The sequence below is a fragment of the Sceloporus occidentalis genome, unplaced genomic scaffold, assembly GCF_023333645.1.
Source record: "Sceloporus occidentalis isolate IW3139 unplaced genomic scaffold, rSceOcc1.0.p SCAF_6, whole genome shotgun sequence".
Lineage (NCBI taxonomy): Eukaryota > Metazoa > Chordata > Lepidosauria > Squamata > Phrynosomatidae > Sceloporus > Sceloporus occidentalis.
Genome location: NW_028316986.1, coordinates 18,975,020 through 18,993,359, shown reverse-complemented (window position 1 = coordinate 18,993,359; position 18,340 = coordinate 18,975,020). Strand labels below are relative to the sequence as shown.

The 18,340-nt window shown below is 40.6% G+C and overlaps 1 protein-coding gene across 2 annotated transcripts in view; it reads left to right on the top strand.

Moving 5' to 3' along the window:
• LOC149310450 (forkhead box protein N2-like) overlaps nucleotides 1–18,340 on the top strand; it is a 70,969-nt gene that overhangs the window by 18,349 nt on the left and 34,280 nt on the right. For both annotated transcript variants that reach the window (XM_089528971.1, XM_089528972.1), the window contains exon 2: nucleotides 13,614–14,167. In XM_089528971.1, coding sequence (XP_089385097.1) covers nucleotides 13,628–14,167 — 540 coding nt within the window. In that variant the 5' untranslated portion in view covers nucleotides 13,614–13,627. The remainder of the gene's footprint in view (nucleotides 1–13,613; nucleotides 14,168–18,340) is intronic.

Here is an 18,340-nt window from a genome sequence, read left to right as displayed (position 1 = left end):
GAGAACAGGACCCGGAACAATGGATACAAGCTACAGGAAAAGAGATTCCACCTCAACATTAGGAGGAACTTCCTGACAGTAAGGGCTGTTCGACAGTGGAACACACTCCCTCGGAGTGTAGTGGAGTCTCCTTCTTTGGAGGTCTTTAAGCAGAGGCTAGATGGCCATCTATTGGGGATGCTTTGATTGGATTTCCTGCATGGCAGGGGGTTGGACTGGATGGCCCTTGTCTCTTCCAACTCTATGATTCTATGAAACCGACTTGGAGACACCCAACAGCAACTAGTGTGTATAGACCGAGCTTGGACAAGTTATTTATTTGAACTATGGCTCCTCACAACTAGCAAGGTCAGTGGCCTTGTTGTCTGGAGATTTCTGGGATTTGTAGTCTGTAATATAACTTTTCCAAACTCCGGATAGAGTATCTCTTGGGATTTTTTCTTATTCTTTTGGAGACTTAAACTGCCTTTTGATTTGTGTTCAGTGATCAAGTTCTGAGTCTAAATACCCTAAAGGCATAAGATCTTTACTGATCTTGGAAACTAAGCAAGGTCAGTCCTGGTTAGTCCAGTCAGCCCTTAGTTTTCATGGGGGTTAGGGGTGCAGGATCCCTTCTCAAGTGGAAAAACTGTGAATATAGGAAGCTTTTTTTTTTACCCAAGAGAACACTTCTCTAGGATTTCTATGTCCTCCAGCACAAATCTCTGTTCACCTTCTTCCAGAAGTTGTGGTAAACATAGTTGAAATTTGGAAGTTGACCAAAAAATTGTGCTGAAGGACCTCGAAATGCCCTAGGGAGAACATATTTTTTTCAGTTGAGTATAGAGCAGCAGTGGAGGAGGCAAAACAATTAAACTGTGAACAATCAAATCCACAAATGCTTAACCTGAAAATGAGGAGGAACATCTGTACTTGAATGGAAGACCTCCAGCAAATAACAGGTGCTGTAGGCTATATTTCAGAGGACGGAACTGGCAAAACCACTTCTGGGTATTTCTTGCCTGAGAAAACCTAATTGAATTCATGCAGTCATCATAAGTTGACAAGCGAGTTGAAGGTGCATACACATACAATCATGTTCCACTCAGGTTAAAAACAGATACATTTCTAGACCAATGTGGGCAGCTTGAAATACCGTAATCCTTGCTGCATTTAGGACAGATGCACCTTTTTTTCCTTTTATGGTGTAAGCTTTGAAAAACCAGTTTTGCATGTGGTTGATTTGAACCTGGGAAAATTAAGTTTGGAAAACTGGCTGGCTAGTGCACAGAAAGGTACCACTCAATAATTGCCCAGAGCAGTTTTTCCGCATATTTTAATTCAGGAGGTAGGAGGTACCCTTTAAAAAAACTATTTTATTTTAGAAATATAAGGTAGTAAGAAACTAAAAAACATTAACCATAAACAATGAATGCAAACTGTTTTATATTATCAGTTGCAAGTTCTTTGGTTATTTTAGGATCTTTGACTCTTATTCATACACTTATATGTTTCTGTCTGTCCACATCCACCATTGTTATCTAGTAAAAATAACAGTTGACAACCGCCAGCTTCCAATTGTTATCTTTACTAGTACCAATATCCTTTTAAAAAGGAGGGCTGCATACTGAGTGCATTCTGATCTGTGGGTCTTGTTGTATATCTGGAATAAATGGAAAGTAAATTTCTAAGAATAAGACTTACTTGTTCCCATCATTTTAACCAAACAATTAAATTGTTTCAGTTTGACAGAAAGCTACAAACTTTGGAGGTTTTTTGGAAATTACTCATCTCCAGTGTATCCTCTGTTTGTTTTCTGCTGTCATGTTATACAACTATCCTTACATCTTACTTGTTATGTACCTTCAAGTCAGCACCTAGTCTTCTGGTGTGGTAGTCCAACACTTAAACCACTGCGTCACAATGGCTCTTTATAACTATCCTAGCCATTGGTAATAATAAATAAAATAATTAATTAGAGAATTGGATATGTTTAGCTTGGAGAAGAGAAGACTGAGAGGGAACATGATAGCAATCTTTTAATATCTGAAGTGATGTCATGTCGAAGATGGAGAGAACTTATTTTCTGCCACTCCAGAGACTAGAATACAAACCAGTGGATTCAAGCTGCAAGAAAAGAGATTCTACATTCTTTACTGAAAGAACTGTTTGACAGTGGAGCAGACTGCTTCAAGGTGGTTTCTGGGGTGAAATCTCCACTGGAGATCTTTAAACACAGGTTGGATGGGTATCTCTTAGGAGTGCTACAGTTGTATGTTCTTGTGTGCTAGGTGGTTGGAATAAATAATTGAATCATAGAGTTGGAAGAGACTACAAGGCCCATCCAGTCCAACCTCCTACCATGCAGGAACTTACAATCAAGGGACCCCCGACAGATGGCTGCCCAGCCTCTGTTTAAAGATATCCAAAGAAGGAGACTCCACCATTCTCCAAGGGAGTGTTTCCACTCTCAAACAGCTCTTAATGTCAGGATGTTCCGAATGTTTACAATAGATGGAATCTCTTTTCCTTGCATCCATTTTTCCATGTCTTATTCTCTGGAGCAGCAGAAAACAAGCTTGCTCCGTCCTCAATATGACATCAGTTCAAATATTTAAACAGGGGTATCATATCACCTTCTCTTCTCCAGGCCAAACACACCTAGCTCCCCAAGTCACTTGTCATAGGGCATGGTTTCCAGACCTTTCACCATTTTAGTTGCCCTCCTTTGGACATGCTCCAGCTTCTCAACATCCTTTTTGAACTGTGGTGCCCAGAACTGGACACAATATTCTGGGTGAAATCTGACCAAAGCAGAATAAAGTGGCACTATTACAGTGCACCCACATTTTATGTGGCCCTGCCATACGCAGCTTTCAGCATATGCTGAAAACCACGCTGGAAGAGCCCGTTGCACGCCCTGGAAGAACTAATGGGGCGTGTGCACACGTTGTGCTGCTGTGTGCCATGGGTGCGAGCCCCATTACTTCCAATGGGGCTCCACACACACGGAATTCCCCTTATGCGGAGGGATACGTAACGGATCCCCGCATAAGGGGAGCCTCAGTACAAAGGTTCTTTGTTGATATGTCAAGTGAGGGTGCACTGTACTTCCCTTGATCTAGATACTAAACTTCTATTGATGGAGCCCAGAATTGTACTGGCCTTTTTAGCTGCCACATCACACTGTTGACTCATGCTGAACGTCTGGTCTGCTAGGACTTCTATTTCCTTTTCACATGTAGTCTCATTAAGCCAGGTGTCCCCATCCTATGTCTATGAATTTAATTTTTTTACCCTAAGCACAGTACCTTACATTTCTCTGTATTAAAATACATTTTGTAGCTTTGGCCCAGCTTTCTAATCTATTAAGGTCATTTTGAATGTTAATCCTGTTGTCTGGGGTATTAGCTATTCCTTCTAATTTGGTGTCATCTGCAAATTTGATAAGCATGCCCCCTATTCTTTCATCCAAGTCATTGATAAAGATGTAGAATAGCACTGGGCCCAGGACAGAACCCTGTGGCACCCACTGGTCACTTTCCTTCAGAATGGAGAAGAGCCATTGCTGGCTAACTCTTTATATAATACATAAAGCCTTTAGGTGTCATTAAACTATAGAGAAGGACTACATTGGAGTGTTACGAACATTATTTTCTTGTTTGGGATATGTATTTGAAAATGACAGTCATATTTACTTGTTTGTATTCACCAGCCCGCCATGATAGGAACATTGTGTCTCTGACTTGTCAACTTTTCCAGGAATGTAGGGAGAGATTGGTGATGATAATATATCTGAATGTACACAAGCCCCTTAAAAAAAGGAGGTACTGGCCCAACAATCCATATTAAGGTAGAGATTGTGAAAGTAGGAATGTAAATCCCACCATCCTCCAACCAGCATGACCATTTGCACTGACTGGGAGATTCCAGGATTTCTTTTAGTCCAAAAATTAACTTTTTCAAGTTCTGATCTGAAATATGGCAAGACAGATACAGGTTGAATTTCCCTTATTTGAAATTCTTGGGACCAGAAATCTTTAGGATTTAAAAAAAATAGATTTTAGGATATTTATATTCTGTATGCATAATGAGATATCTTGGAGATGGTACCCAATGAAATTCATTTATGTTCTATACACATCTTATACACATAGCCTGAAGCTAATTTTATACACAATCTTTTTAATAATTTTGTGTATGAAACAAAGTTTGTGTACATCTAACCATCTGAAAACAAAAATGTCACTATCTCAGCCACCTGTGTGGACAATTTTGGAAACATATCTGGAATACAAATTGTGAAGGTGAGTGTAAAACATAGTTGAGGAACCATTGGTGGAGGGTGTTCTTCAACTCTTGCCTCTTGGCTCATGACTAAAGAGTAGAGAAATTCCCTGGTCTCTCTTTGTGCTCCGCACTGTGAGCCATAGAGCTGTATGTGCTTTTTTATCTCTCCAAGAGGAGAGGCTGCTAAGCGATGTGCCAGCTTGCGGAAACCTGTGACCAAGAGGCAGGGCTTTATCCCTAAGGGGAACATAATGCTTCAGTTGTCTTGGATACACGGTGGTATATGTAGCATTGTAATCAAATATAGGCTGCCTGCAATTGCATTGAGGGATTTAAATCTGACCTCTGATCTTGGCAACAGCTCTAGTGAGGTGGGCAGTGCATACTTGCACGTGGGGCAGTTCCTGAGAACAAAGGGGAAGAGACACAAAAGATAATTCTTCGCTCTGTATCTCTTGGATTTTTCCAGGACAGATGTCATCTAGGTAAGCATGCCTGGTATTTGAAGGCTGAGCAAAATGAAGCAATTTAGGTTATTTATTTAGCATTCTCCCTAGTTAGTAATGCTCTATGTCCATTGGAATACAGGTTGAGTCTCCCTTATCTGAAATGACTTGGGACCAGAAGTGATTTGGATTTTACATTTTGGAATACCTGTATTTGCATATACGTACATAATGAAATATCTTCAAGATGGGACCCAAGCCTAAACACACATTTCATTTATGTTTCATGTTGACCTTATACACATAGCCCGAAGGTAATTTTATACAGCATTTTAAAAGAATTTTGTGCATGGAACAAAGTTGGTGTACCTTGAATCATCAGAAAGCAAAGATGTCACTATTTCAGCCACTCGTGAAAAATGTTTTGGCTTTTGGAGTATTTCAGATTTCGGAATTCTGGATAAGGAAGACTCGATCTGTATTTAAATATTGGAATAATATCTGGTGTACTGTGCTTGGGAGAAAGTTGTGCGTTTGAAATTCAAACAGTGGTTGAACCTACCATGCCTCTAGTCCTGGATGGGGAGGAAAAATGTATGTGTGTGTGTGTGTGTGTAATGAGATTTCTGAATATTGAAATGGCAGGACAGAATTTCTTACCACTATTCTCTTTTTCTGGAGCACTTTCCCACAATACATTTATAGCACTTTTATCTGCTATGGTTCCATCCTGTGGAATTCTGGATTTTACCATTTAGAGAGGCTTGTTCAGAACTGTCAGCCAGAGAGCTGTAGTGCCTCACCAAACTACAAATCCCAGGATTCCAGGATGTTCCCATGACAGTTTAAGTGTAATCTTAGGGGTTGTCTTTTTGTTGTGTGCCTTCAGGTCGTTTCCGACATATGGCGGCCCTACCATCGGGTTTTCTTGACAAGATTTGTTCAAAAGGTTGTTGTTGCCTTTCCCTGAGGCTGAGAGCATGTCACTTGCCCAGGCTCACCCAGTGGATTTCATGGCTGAGTGGGGAATCGAACCCTGGTCTCCAGAGTTGTAGTCCAGTATTCAAACCACTAGATTAGCAAAAAATAAAATAAAATTCATATCCATCTTGCAGTATTTTTCCCCTGGATTCACTCTGTTAGCACCACACCTACTTGAAATAAACTGGATACAAATTGTGGTGATAGCCTCATATTCCCGTGCCCAAATTCAAATCCATACAAAAAGGACGTACATGCATAAATCTGTCAACCAATAATAATAATAAGTTTTATTTCTATTTTCTCACCTCTCCCTACAGATCGAAGCGGGATTACAACAGTATTTCAGACAATAAAATATCTAACGTTACAATTTAAAAACAATAGCCTTTATTGATTACCTGTCAATCTTACCACCCATCCTGCAAGCTCATTGCATGTCTTCTTTCCTCCTTTGCACCCTAATGAGTGATCTAATGGAGAAAACTTTAAATTTCTTTCTGTCCTCTTCTTTTGATGTGGGAAAGAGAATAATGGGAAGGTGGAAGGACTCCAGTTTATGTGGCAACACTGGGACTGGAGAAGTCTGGAATTTGCCTTTGCAAAGCCAAAATGTCCTCTGTGCTCTAATCAACCCTAATGGCTTCCTCCGGACTCCCAAAAACTTTACAGTTGGCTTAGGATATCCACAGATTCTGTATCTATGGATTCAATCATCCACAGCTTGAAAATATTAAATAGATATCCAAAAACCAAACCTTGATTTTGCATTTTATATATGTGACACCATTTTACAGTGGATCCTATTCTGGGGTTTTGTTCCAGGAACCCCAGTGGACACCAGTATCCATGGATGTTCAAGTCCTATTAAATACAATGGCATAGTAAAATGGTTTCCCTTATATAAAATAGAAAATCATGGTTTGCTTTTTTGAAATTTATATCTTTTTGGAATATTTTCAAATAATGAATGCTTGAATCCATGTATAAAAAAATGCATGGACATGGAAGACTGTACTATGTCATTGTTAGTGTGATATGTGTTTTAAAGTCTTCAGCAAACCATCATTGTAAAATGGGTTAATCAAGTTTACCACTGACCAAGGTTAGGAGAAGGCTATTGCCTTCATGTCCAATTTGAGGGCTTCTCAGACAGCATCTCACTGTTTGCTGTGTACTGCTACACTTAGCGGTCTTTATATAGTCTGACTGTGTAGGGTTTTTACTGCTTGATAACCCACCATTTGATGACTCTTACCCCAGTTCCCTCCATTGATATATGCTGAGTTCCTTTGAAGTGATGGCAAGGACTTGTCATCACTGCATGATATCTGGTTGTCCCACTTATGCAACTCATTGCCTGCAGTGTGGGAGGGAGATTCATAACTGTGGGCGCGTCTACACTTAGGAATAATGCAGTTTGACACCACTTTAACTGCCATGGCTCCATCCTACAAAATCCTGGCATTTGTAGTTTTGTGAGGCACCAACACTCTTAGTCAGAAAAAGCTAAAGACCTAAAACTACAAATCCTAGAGTTCCATAGGAAGGAATTACAGCACTTAAAGTAGTGTCAAACTGCATTATTTCTACAGTGTGGATGCACTCTGTGAAACAGTTGTGGAGCATGGAGAAATTAGCTTTTGTGGGGCAAAACAACAACGATTATTATTATTATTATTATTATATTAATTTATTTGTTGCCCACCCCTCACCATTGATCGAGGCAGGGAACAACAACATACCAACAAATATACATCGGTTACGAACACAACATCAGTCAAAATATACATCAATTAAAAGAACAAACAAGACATATATGTATTAAAACAATCTATGTTTAAAATTCATTGTTTAAATTTTACAATTTTAAAAATCATCTGGATAGGCCAGCCAGAAGAGATTAATCTTCAGTGCGCCTAAGTATTGAACTCCTAGCATATCCCACTAACTGTATAGGTTCTGGGATTTGTAGTCCAGAGAAGCAACTTTTCCCAGTTCTGGCATATTGTGTTTGGACAGCATTAAGTGCAAATCTGTCATCTGGGTTTTTATAGAGACTTCCCTTCTCATTCTGTTAAACCGGTTCAGCCAGGAGGCAACAACAGCAGGTTTTATCTGATGTCAATAATTACACATCTCACAACCATCTCCTCCTTGTCTGCCCCCAGTTACACTCTTATGCTTGCATACGCCCTAAAAACATTGCAACATAATGCACTGTAGTATTACATGCCAAAGGTTTAAGTGCTGGTAATGAGGGCATAGTCCATTCGTTCAGCAACGGCTGATTGAAATTTGCAATACTGAGCAAGCTGGAAGTCATAGAAGCCTGAATGCAAACTCTGTGGAGGAATGCAACCAGTCCTCCAGTTTCAGTCATCCCCTGTTATCCAGTGTCCCTGCTGATTAATTTAACTGATATCAATAAGGATGCAGGAGGGTCCTCAAGGCTTAAAGTGCCTGGAGTTTTTTGGAAATGCCTTCTAAACCCTGATATGCGGGAAGGAGGGTTTTTTCCTCTCTCTCTTCCAGAATTTTCCTGCACTGTTTTTTTTTTAAACTACAGTCAGTCCTCCATATCCACAGATTTTTTTATCCACTGATTCAACCATCCATGGCATGAAAATATTATATATTCCAATCAATTCCATATATAAATTTATTTATACACACGCACACGCACACACACTCCAACCTTGATCTTACTGTTTTAGATAAGAGACACCATTTTACTATGCTATTGTGTTTAGTGGGACTTTAGCATCCACAGATTTTTGTATCCACGGGAAGCCCTGGGATTGCCATAACAGGAACAACCACTGGACTACAAATTTGAAGTTGTGTTTTAAATTCTGGTATGGAAGAAGTGGAGATGTTGGTTTGTTGGTTAACTAACCAAAAAAAACTTATAAAAATAAGACGTTGACGTAAACCAGAAAGAGTCATTTGTCTATTTGGTCTTTCCCAGACATTTCTTAAAATGATAGAAAAAGAAAATTGAAGTCCCTTAAATATGTAATGTAATTTTTCATCAGAATCAAAGGATAGAACATGGAAATGTTAATTATTTGAAGATCTCAGAAAGTACTACAGTTGTCCCTCCATTTTCACGGGGATTCGTTCCCCCCCCCCCGCAAAAACAGAGCCTCACACTTATTCAAGCCCCATAGGTTTGAATGGAGTGCACCCCTGTGTGCGTGCGCCATTGCAAATAGCAGAGGCCGCCCCTCCGCATATATTCAAAGGCAAGGATCTGAGATCTGCACATTAGGAGGGGTGACTGTATTTCCAAGCTCTGACAAAGATATGTCAAAATGCGGGGATCATTTGTGGGCAAAAGTGTGTAAAAATATTTCAGAGGACTGGAAATGTCCCATTTACCATATGACTCTTATTTTATCTGATTTTAGAAGCTAAACAGGGCTAAGCCTGGTTAATAGATATATAGGAAATACCAGGGGAAACTAAGAATCTCCAGGTAGGGCTAGGAGAGAATCCTGGCTGAAACTTTGGAGAACCATTAATGCCAGCAGAATTGATAATAATGGGTAGATAGACTCATGGGTATGAAGTGGGTATGAAACGCCTTCCTATCTTCCTGTGACACATCAAATCCATCAAGTCTTCATTTCAATGAACATTCAATGACATGGTGTGGTGATTTGAGTGTTGGACTAGGACACCAGGAGACCAAGGTTCAGATCTCTGTTCGGTCCTGGAAACACACTGAGTTACCTTGGGCATGTCACACTCTCGCCACTTCAGAGGGCAGCAAGGGCAAACCGTCATCTGAACAAATTCTGCCAAGAAAACCCTGTGATAAGTTCGCCTTAGGGTCACCATAAATCAGAAATAACTTGAAGGCATGCAACAACAATAATCCCCACCAAATTACTTGTACTGTAAAGGATTATTAAATTATACGTGGAATACTTTGACTCTTTTAACTAAGTGACAATGACGATGATTATTGCATAGACTATTTTTTATATTGCATGGACTTTTTTAGTGGAGCTAGTGTGGCATAATGGTTTGAGAGTCAGACTACACTCTGGAGACCAGGATTTGATTCCCTGCTTGGCCATGAAACCCACTGGGTAACCTTGGGCAAGTCACATGCTTTCAACCTCATGGGAAGGGAATGGCAAACCTCCTCTGAACAGCTCTTACCAAGAAAACTCCACAATAGGGTCGGCTTAGAGGTTCCATATGTCTGAAACAACTTGAAGGCACACAACAACAATGATTTTTAGAATCATAGGATCATAGAATCTCAAAGAGACCTGAAAGGCCATCAAGTCCCTGGTATTACTCAGAAATTGTAATTCTTGTGTATTACTTAATGTAATGGCAGTAGTAGTAGCATAGAATCATAGAGTTGGAAGAGACCTCAAGGGCCATAAAGTCCAACCTCCTGTCATGCAGGAACACTCAGTCAAAGCATCCCTGTCAAGATGACCATCTAACCTCTTTAAAAAACTCCGAAGAAGGAGACTCCACCACTTTCTGAGGAAGTGTGTTCCTCTGTCGAACAGTTCTTCAACTGTTCCTAATGTTGAGGTGGAATTTGTTTTCCTGTAGCTTGCATCCATTGTTCCAGCTCCAGATCCTATTCTCTGGAGCAGCAGAAAACAAGCTTGCTCTATCCTCAATATGACACCCATATATCACCTCTTAACCTTCTCTTCTCCAGGCCAAACATGCCTAGCTTCCTAATACTCCTCATTGGGGATGGTTTCCAGACCCTTCACCATTTTGGCTGGAAGCAATTGCAAAATTATACAGCATTATCAGTTCTGTGCAGCCAAAAGGGGGAACTTTGGAAGCCAGAAGCATGAATAGAAAGCCTAAGTTGAAATTCTAACATCCTGCTGGGTGGCTGTGAGTACATTTGTGAATGTTATCCATCCATCAGCTCAGTGCCCTGTCATCAGGTGTTCATGCATGTTTTTTTGTTTTTGTTTTTTAAGAAAAAATGATGACCTACCACACAAGATACCTTTTTGTTTTGAGGATAAAAAGCTTATAAACCGGTGTGTACTATGCTGTGTATGAGCTGCAGGTGCCAAGAAACCATGATGCCATTGCTATAGAAACCTTGACTTGATTAGATATCATAGCACTGTTTGATTCACATTGATATGTTTTAGGTTCCCACTGAGAAATGAAAATATTTATCCTCTCTCTCTTTCTCTCTGCCTCAGACACAAACACACACACACACAATAAATTCTGTTGCCTTCTAGCTTACAAAATGGCTTTGATGTAGAATTTAATTAAGGTAGTTGTAGGAAAGAACAAAGTGGAGTCTCCGATTTTTCTTGTGTTGTTGTTGTTGGACAAGTTGGACGCATTTGTGGCAAATTGTTTGTGGTGTGTTTTTAATTTAAGAGAAACCTTGTATAACTTGCAGTTTATCTCCCTCTAGAAGAAGATACTTCCAGCCAACAGAGAATACTCTGCTATGAGAAAGCAAAGTCATCCTTTGTTGGGTTTGAACAATATTGACCTCGACGAGCAGAAATTTCAGTTTTATTAGCCCCTATAGCAGTTAATATTTTTAGTGCAACAGTTGTGTACTCATTACTCAGGGATTACATAGGATCCATCTAGCTTTCCTAACCATCTTTCCACTTGTCATCTTAGCATGAAGAATGTTAGATACAGAGGAATTTTTCTCCAGTAGTAATACTCCCAGCCCTTAGTTAGTTGCATTGGTGGAGGTTGCATGTAATGAATGTCTGGTGACTAATGACCGTTTTGATTATGGTCAAGAACACGCTGCAGAAATAATCCAGTTTGAGACCGCTTTAACTGCCTTGGCTCAATGCTAGGGAATCGTGGGAATTTTAGTTCATTGTGGCACCAGAACTCCCTGACTGGGAAGGCTAAATGTTTCACAAAACTACAGTTCCAAGAATTCCCTAATACTGAGCCGGGCAGTTAAAGCAGTCTCAAACTGGATTATTTCTGCAACGTGTTTTGGACCTATGCAACTGACTACTTATCAGTTTGACTATTCCCTTTTTGGGGGGAGGAGGGGGAGATGATGTTTCCAATTATTGATTTTCTTTGTATTTGTTTTAATTCTTCAGCACTTTGCTTCCATTCCAAAATGGTCATCTCATGTAATTCAGTTGCAGTGCAAAACGACTCAGGACATTTAGATTTTATATCTGTGGAGATCAGATTAGTCAGTCAAGACCTTCCACAATCAGATTAACTCCAGGGCACGTAGGCCATGGAAACCCACTAGGTGACCTTGGACAAGTCACACTCTCTCAACCTCAAAGTAATGACAAACATTCTCTGAACAAATCTTGCCAAGAAAACCCTGTGATAGTTTCACTTGAGGGTCGCCATAGGTCAGAAATCAATTGAAGAAAAATATCTAGTAATCCTGCAAAACGATTGTACCACCTTTATTTTTATTTTTTTGTAGTTTACCTGAATTTCTAGCAAGCTATGAAGTGTTTGAATCTTGTCCACTTGCTCTGAAGATGCTTTGTCAGTTGTTACTATTGATGTATTCCAAGTTTTTTAGTCCAAGTCTCAAGTGTCTACCTTCAGGTCTCAGGATGAGTTTGAAGTCCTTGCAAGATACTTTCAAGTCAAGTCTAGTCAAAAGTCTGGGAGCCAACTTTTAATGTTTCTCGTAGAGGAACAGCAAATGCATTAGGCAATGGGCTTGAGGAGAAGGTTGAGGTTTGCTTGGTAGTTGTCCCCGCTGCACTTCAAAAGATCCTTCTAAAGTTTTTCAAAAACTTTAGAGGTATCCTTTGGCCTCAAGCCCATTATCTAATGCATTTGCTGTTCTTCTCCCAAAAACACACCCTGTGCTTTGGGGGCTGGTCTTGCCTGCTGCTCAAAGTAAAATGCACCAGCCATTCAGTCACTAAAAATATACAAGTCTCAAGTCAAATCAAGTCAGTATGATGTCATTTTTGCCAAGTCAAGTTCAAGTCAAGCGACTTGAGTTCGACTTAAGTCCAAGTTAATTGACTCAAGTCTACATCACTGGTTATTACCCGTAAACATCACAAGTAGGGGCATGTTGTCAGTACATGCTGCACAAATGCACAGACTTGTAAAATGGTAGCCAATGAATCTAACATTTCCTGTATTGCTTCCTTTTGACAAGTTCAAGGGAGTTTATAATGCAATTTTGCTATGAAAAGGCACCTGGTTAGAAATTGTGATCTCTGATCTAGGCACCTGTGAAAGGGAGAGTTAAAAGAAGTCCCCTGCACAGTAGGATAAAGCGTACTTATAGGTATTATTTAAATTATAAATGCAAGGTTATAGTGGCAGATTAGGAGAAACAGTACTAACAGTGCAACCTTTCATTTGCATTGCATCATAACAGAAATTATTAAATCTTAATGTGTTGGTTAGTTGTAATTTTAACTTTCTGAAAATGCTGAAATTGTGTACGCATAAAGTTCCAGGTTAACCTTGGAATCATAGAGAAGGAAGGGAAACCATTTACTCAGTTCCCTGGTGCTGCAGAATGGCTTTGCTAAAATGTCTCATAGAGGTGGAGATGTAATTGTTCAAAACATCCCAACATACGAGAGACCACTACCTTCTGAGGTAACCCAAAAGCACACCACCTCTCCATGTTAGACAGAGAAATTATTCTGTCTAAACCTCTGGACTTTTGCTAGTCTAGGGATATGATTTGTGTAGCCCTCCAGATGTTGAACAGCAGCTTCTAGCATCCCTCACCACTATTCTGGCTAAGATTGCTGGAATTTATAGTTCAGCAACCTCTGGAGAGCAGCACAGTTCTCACCCCTGGGCTGAGCTAGATGGTCAGCATAGGCATCCATCGCCTTTGTATTTTCTTTCTTTCTTTCTTTCTTTCTTTCTTTCTTTCTTTCTTTAAAAAGAATAATTTTCATGTGTTTCTAGGCCAACAAGATTAAATGGGTCCAATAACTGGAATGACTCCAGATAAGAAAGCAGAAACGCCGGGGGCAGAGAAAGCTGCGGGGCTACGACATATCCAAAGAATGGGAAGCTTGCCAGAGGAGGCAGTTGATGCTGCTCGACCAAAGGCCTCGGCTGTGGACAGTGAAGTAGCTGATGATGAGCTCACAAACTTGAACTGGCTGCACGAAAGTACTAACCTCTTAACAAACTTCAGCCTCGGAAGCGAGGGTCTTCCAGGGGTTAGTCCTCTATATGATATCGAGGGCGATAATGTGCCATCTTACACTGCCTCCTGCTATTCTAATTCTGAGAAGAAATCTGCCACTTCTAAGCCCCCCTATTCTTTTAGCCTTCTGATATACATGGCAATTGAGCATTCCCCAAATAAAAGCTTACCGGTGAAAGAAATTTACAGTTGGATCCTGGAACGCTTCCCCTACTTTGCTACGGCGCCCACTGGCTGGAAGAACTCTGTTCGGCATAATCTTTCCTTGAATAAGTGTTTCCGAAAGGTGGAGAGGAGTCACGGCAAGGTGAGAATGGGCTGTTAGTGGGGGTACTTTGGTTGAAAAAAGAAATGGCTAACAGATTTGCTGTTGTAATTGTTAAATTATGATTGGAAATGGCATTCTGTCCAGACACAGCCATAGACAATGAAGGGGAATGTCAGGAATTGCATTTCGACAACGTTACAGTTCCTGGAGGGTCACAGTTCCCTCTCTGATTTAAGAACATGTAAGCATGTTTTACATGGAGACTCCTGAGAGCAAAGGTAATAGAAATAAGCATGTGTTGCTATACAGAGTCCATTCTTTACTCAGTAACATGGAAATTCATGTGATCCATTTTTGGGAAGTCATTTGGAGAGGACTGGGAGGCCAGTTATACTAAGTAAATCTGAAAGGAATTTGGACTGTTCGGTTCTTGCACAGTCAGCCATAAAACCAGCTGTGCCAAGAACAAGCCAACAAGCAGATAAAACCAAGTAATCACTGGTTCAATAATGACAACAATAATAATCCCACTTTTAGGTTTGTTTTGTTTTGTAGAGCAGGACAGGGAACTTTTGTTTTGACTCGCACCTCCTATAATTTGTCCAGAATCTCTCACCAGTCAGCTTCAGTGATCCCAGCTTCTAATATATTGCTGCTGTATTGTTTCAAGAAGGGCAGAAAGCCTTTTCTATATCCAGTTGATCCATATGCATGCATAATTTTATAAAAACTAAGTAGCATTTTGATTTCTTTGATCTAAATTTAAATTCCAAGGAACATCATAAAAAAAGAAGATGAAAAAGAAACAATAAAAGAAACTGTAAAACAGACTCAGCCAATTGAATCAAACTTGGTTAATCACATGTTGCCATTTTGAAAGGAAAAAGACCTCAGCTTGCCTGGCTATTCCGTGGATGCTCAAGTCCCATTAAATACAATGGCATAGTCAAATGGTATCCCTTATGAGAAAATCAGGGTTTGCTGTTTGGAATTTATATATATTTTAAAATATTTTCAAGCCGTGGGTGCTTAAATTCATAGATAAAAAAAATCTGTGGATATGGAGGGTTGATTGTATAAAGGAATTGATGGTGTTAGAAGACATCCTTCCAAAATTTCAACTACTGAGATGATGGAGCGTACAATAGTAAGCAGATTCCAAATATCCATTTTCTTGATTACTCTTAATTTGTAAGAAAAGATCTTTACTGTAAAGATCATCATCTGAAAATCTGAGTACAGCTGAAAAGACTACTCTGTCGCAACCATTTGCTGTGCTCCAAAATCTTCCATGAATTGGCTGTCTTGAATTAGGCTGCTGCCATTGCTATCATACATTTGTGAGCTACTGTTTAATTTTCACCAGAACTAGTGTTCCACCACTAGTGGAACATAAAATTCCAGCAGCATACGTATATGGAGCTTCAGGACGGTGATGGATGACACTTGGGTGATGACATGAAGAGAACTGTTACTATACAATAACATCCAAAATCCACAAAACAGTGATGCCTTTATTGGGCCAAGAAAAATGCACAAAATACATGATGCATGCTTTTGAGGCTCCACTGGCTTCTACATCAGGCAAAGATGTTAAAAATCGAAAAGGAGGAAAAAAGAAAAACAAATGGCAATGTTGGAACCACAGGCCTACATTTTGTTAAGATATAATAATTGTTTTCAGTTATGATGGTATGAAGGCATATCCATGTAAGCAAAGGTAACTCCTCCTTTTTGGCCATGCTGGTTCTGGAGGAAAAAAGTCATAAAGTCCAGAAAATAACATTTAAACTCCATTAGCAACACACATAAAAGTAAATTTTGAGATCCATTTTGTCTCTATCCTGTGGGAAGCTATCCACCTCCCTCCATAGCAGGGAACATTGGATTTCTCATGAAGTCTCTGGATTGTTGCATTTGGAAAACTTTGGGGGAAAAACATTGCAGAAGAAGATACCCGAGTACTCTTGCAAACACAGGTGGGCTTCCCTTCACAAATGCTTTGATTTATACGAGACAGTGAATGCTGAATGATTTGATGCAAGGAAATCAAGACAGATAACAAGGAAGTTTGTACCCTTTCTTGTATTGGATGGATTCATCAGGCATGTGTCAGATGCTGAGTAGTAACCAAGGAAGGGGACAGGCATTGGTTTACTCCTTTGCTTAAGGCTACATTTGTATGACTCAGAAATAATTGCACATGTAAAGCATCCTGGAAAAGTTAATGCCAATCTACTTGCCCACTCTTGTCCTTTCCTGTGCTTTGGTATCTGCCCAGGTGACTTTAAAAGTTTTGCCAGCCTTCAAAGTCTTAATATTGCAGAGTTTGTACACATAGGCAGGGTTGCGGTTCTTTTGCAGATCAGCAGGAAAATGGCAAGTTTCATCAGCTCTCACGAAGTAAAGGGTTTTATTAGAAAGTTGTTGCTGTTCTGGGGATAGCTTAGCGTGAGTGTGGGCTCAGATAGCAGCCTGGTTTGGGTTGCTATGGCAGCATTTCCTCTTGCTCAGCTGGCTTGTGAGCGGCTGGTAGTGCGAGGCAGAGGCTGTGTTCCTGCTGATCCGGTGGTGTGTGCCACTTACTGGAGGGAGGTGAGAGGAGGACTGGAGAAATCTCTCATTTTAGCCTTTTAAAGCTCGGTTATAGGTCATATGCAAATGTCCCCTCCTCCTTCGTGTGTGTGTGTGTGTGTGTGTGTGTGTGTGTGTGTGTGTGTGTGTATTGATGTGACTGACCTAATCTCAAGGCACATAGCTACTTTGTGAGCTGTTATAAAAAAATAACCCCAGGGCTGAACCCAACAGCTGTTTTTGCAGTGATCATAGAGGAACCACTTATGCAATGGAAACAGGATATATATGTATGTCTACATGCATCAGTGTGCTGAGATACAAAACCTTGGCTTTGTATCATAGTAAGCAGCAGACACTGCCCAGAGGAGAGCCTACACATTTTTCCCCAGAGGGTAGTACTTCAGCCGAATTTGAGGCCAGTTTTCAAGTTGATATGGCTACAAGAAGCACAGGAACACCCACCCATGGGCAAAATTAAATGGGTGAATTCAAATGTTGGCCAGCCAGTTTCCTTACTCCTCCCATATCCTTGTCTGCACAGGCCAAAAGGCCTGCTTCTCCCCCATTCTGGTGTCATTCTGTTTGGACGATGCATGACCCAACCTCTGGTTCTGGTGCAAGCAGATTGGACAACATCTGGCACATTCCATACCCGAACTAGGGTATAACATCCTTAAACCACATTTTAAAAACATAGTTGTTCCTCCGGATCTTATCCTGCTGAGCCACCCCAGGCACATCTGCAGTTGCTGCAGGTTGCTTGTTTTGAGAGAAGAACAAATGTCCAACCAGGAAACCATCACTGGACACTTTGTTCTGACCTCAGAAGCAAGCAACCTGCAGCAGATGTGCCAGGTGGCTCAGCAGGACACCTGTGTAGACAGCTGTTGCAGTGCAATAGCAAGTACAGTTGTCCCTCCATATTCGCTAGGGTTAGGGAAACAAGACCCCCGTGAATATGGAAAAACTGCAAATAACAAAAACACCATGTTTTTACCTGAAGGACACCTCTCTAGGGATCTCTAGGTCCTCCAGTGCAACTCTGTGGTCAATGTCCAACATACACTGACCATAGAATGGCACTGGAGTAGCTACAAATGGTCTTTCAGTGCAACTTTTAGTTAAAGTTGACCACAGAGTTGCACTGGAGGACCTAGACAGTCCTAGAGAGAACATATTAATGAAATCCGTGAATAATCAAATCCGCAAATATCAAAGCCGCAAATATGGAGGGATGACTGTACATTTCTATATGGCTTATCAGTGCACTTAAGCACTCCCTAAGCAGTTTACAGTGTGTAAGCTAAGAAAAGGATGGCCAGGTAATGCAGGAGACAGTGCATTTAAGCACTCCCTAAGCAGTTTACAGTGTGTAAGCTAAGAAAAGGATGGCCAGGTAATGCAGGAGATCGAGGCAGCTGTGGGACAAAGATACTCCGGGCTGCTGCCCCCAGAGTATCCTGCCCAGTGCAGACAAGGCTCAAGTCTCTCAAAACTGGCTTGTCAAAAGAGCGCAAGGGGAAAATAAAAGATTTTGTTCTGTTTTCTCGTCCCTGGTTGGCAGGTAGACATCACTGGAACCCTTATTTAAAACAAAGGTGAGGAAGGTGTGGCTCTCCAGATGTTGGACTGCAA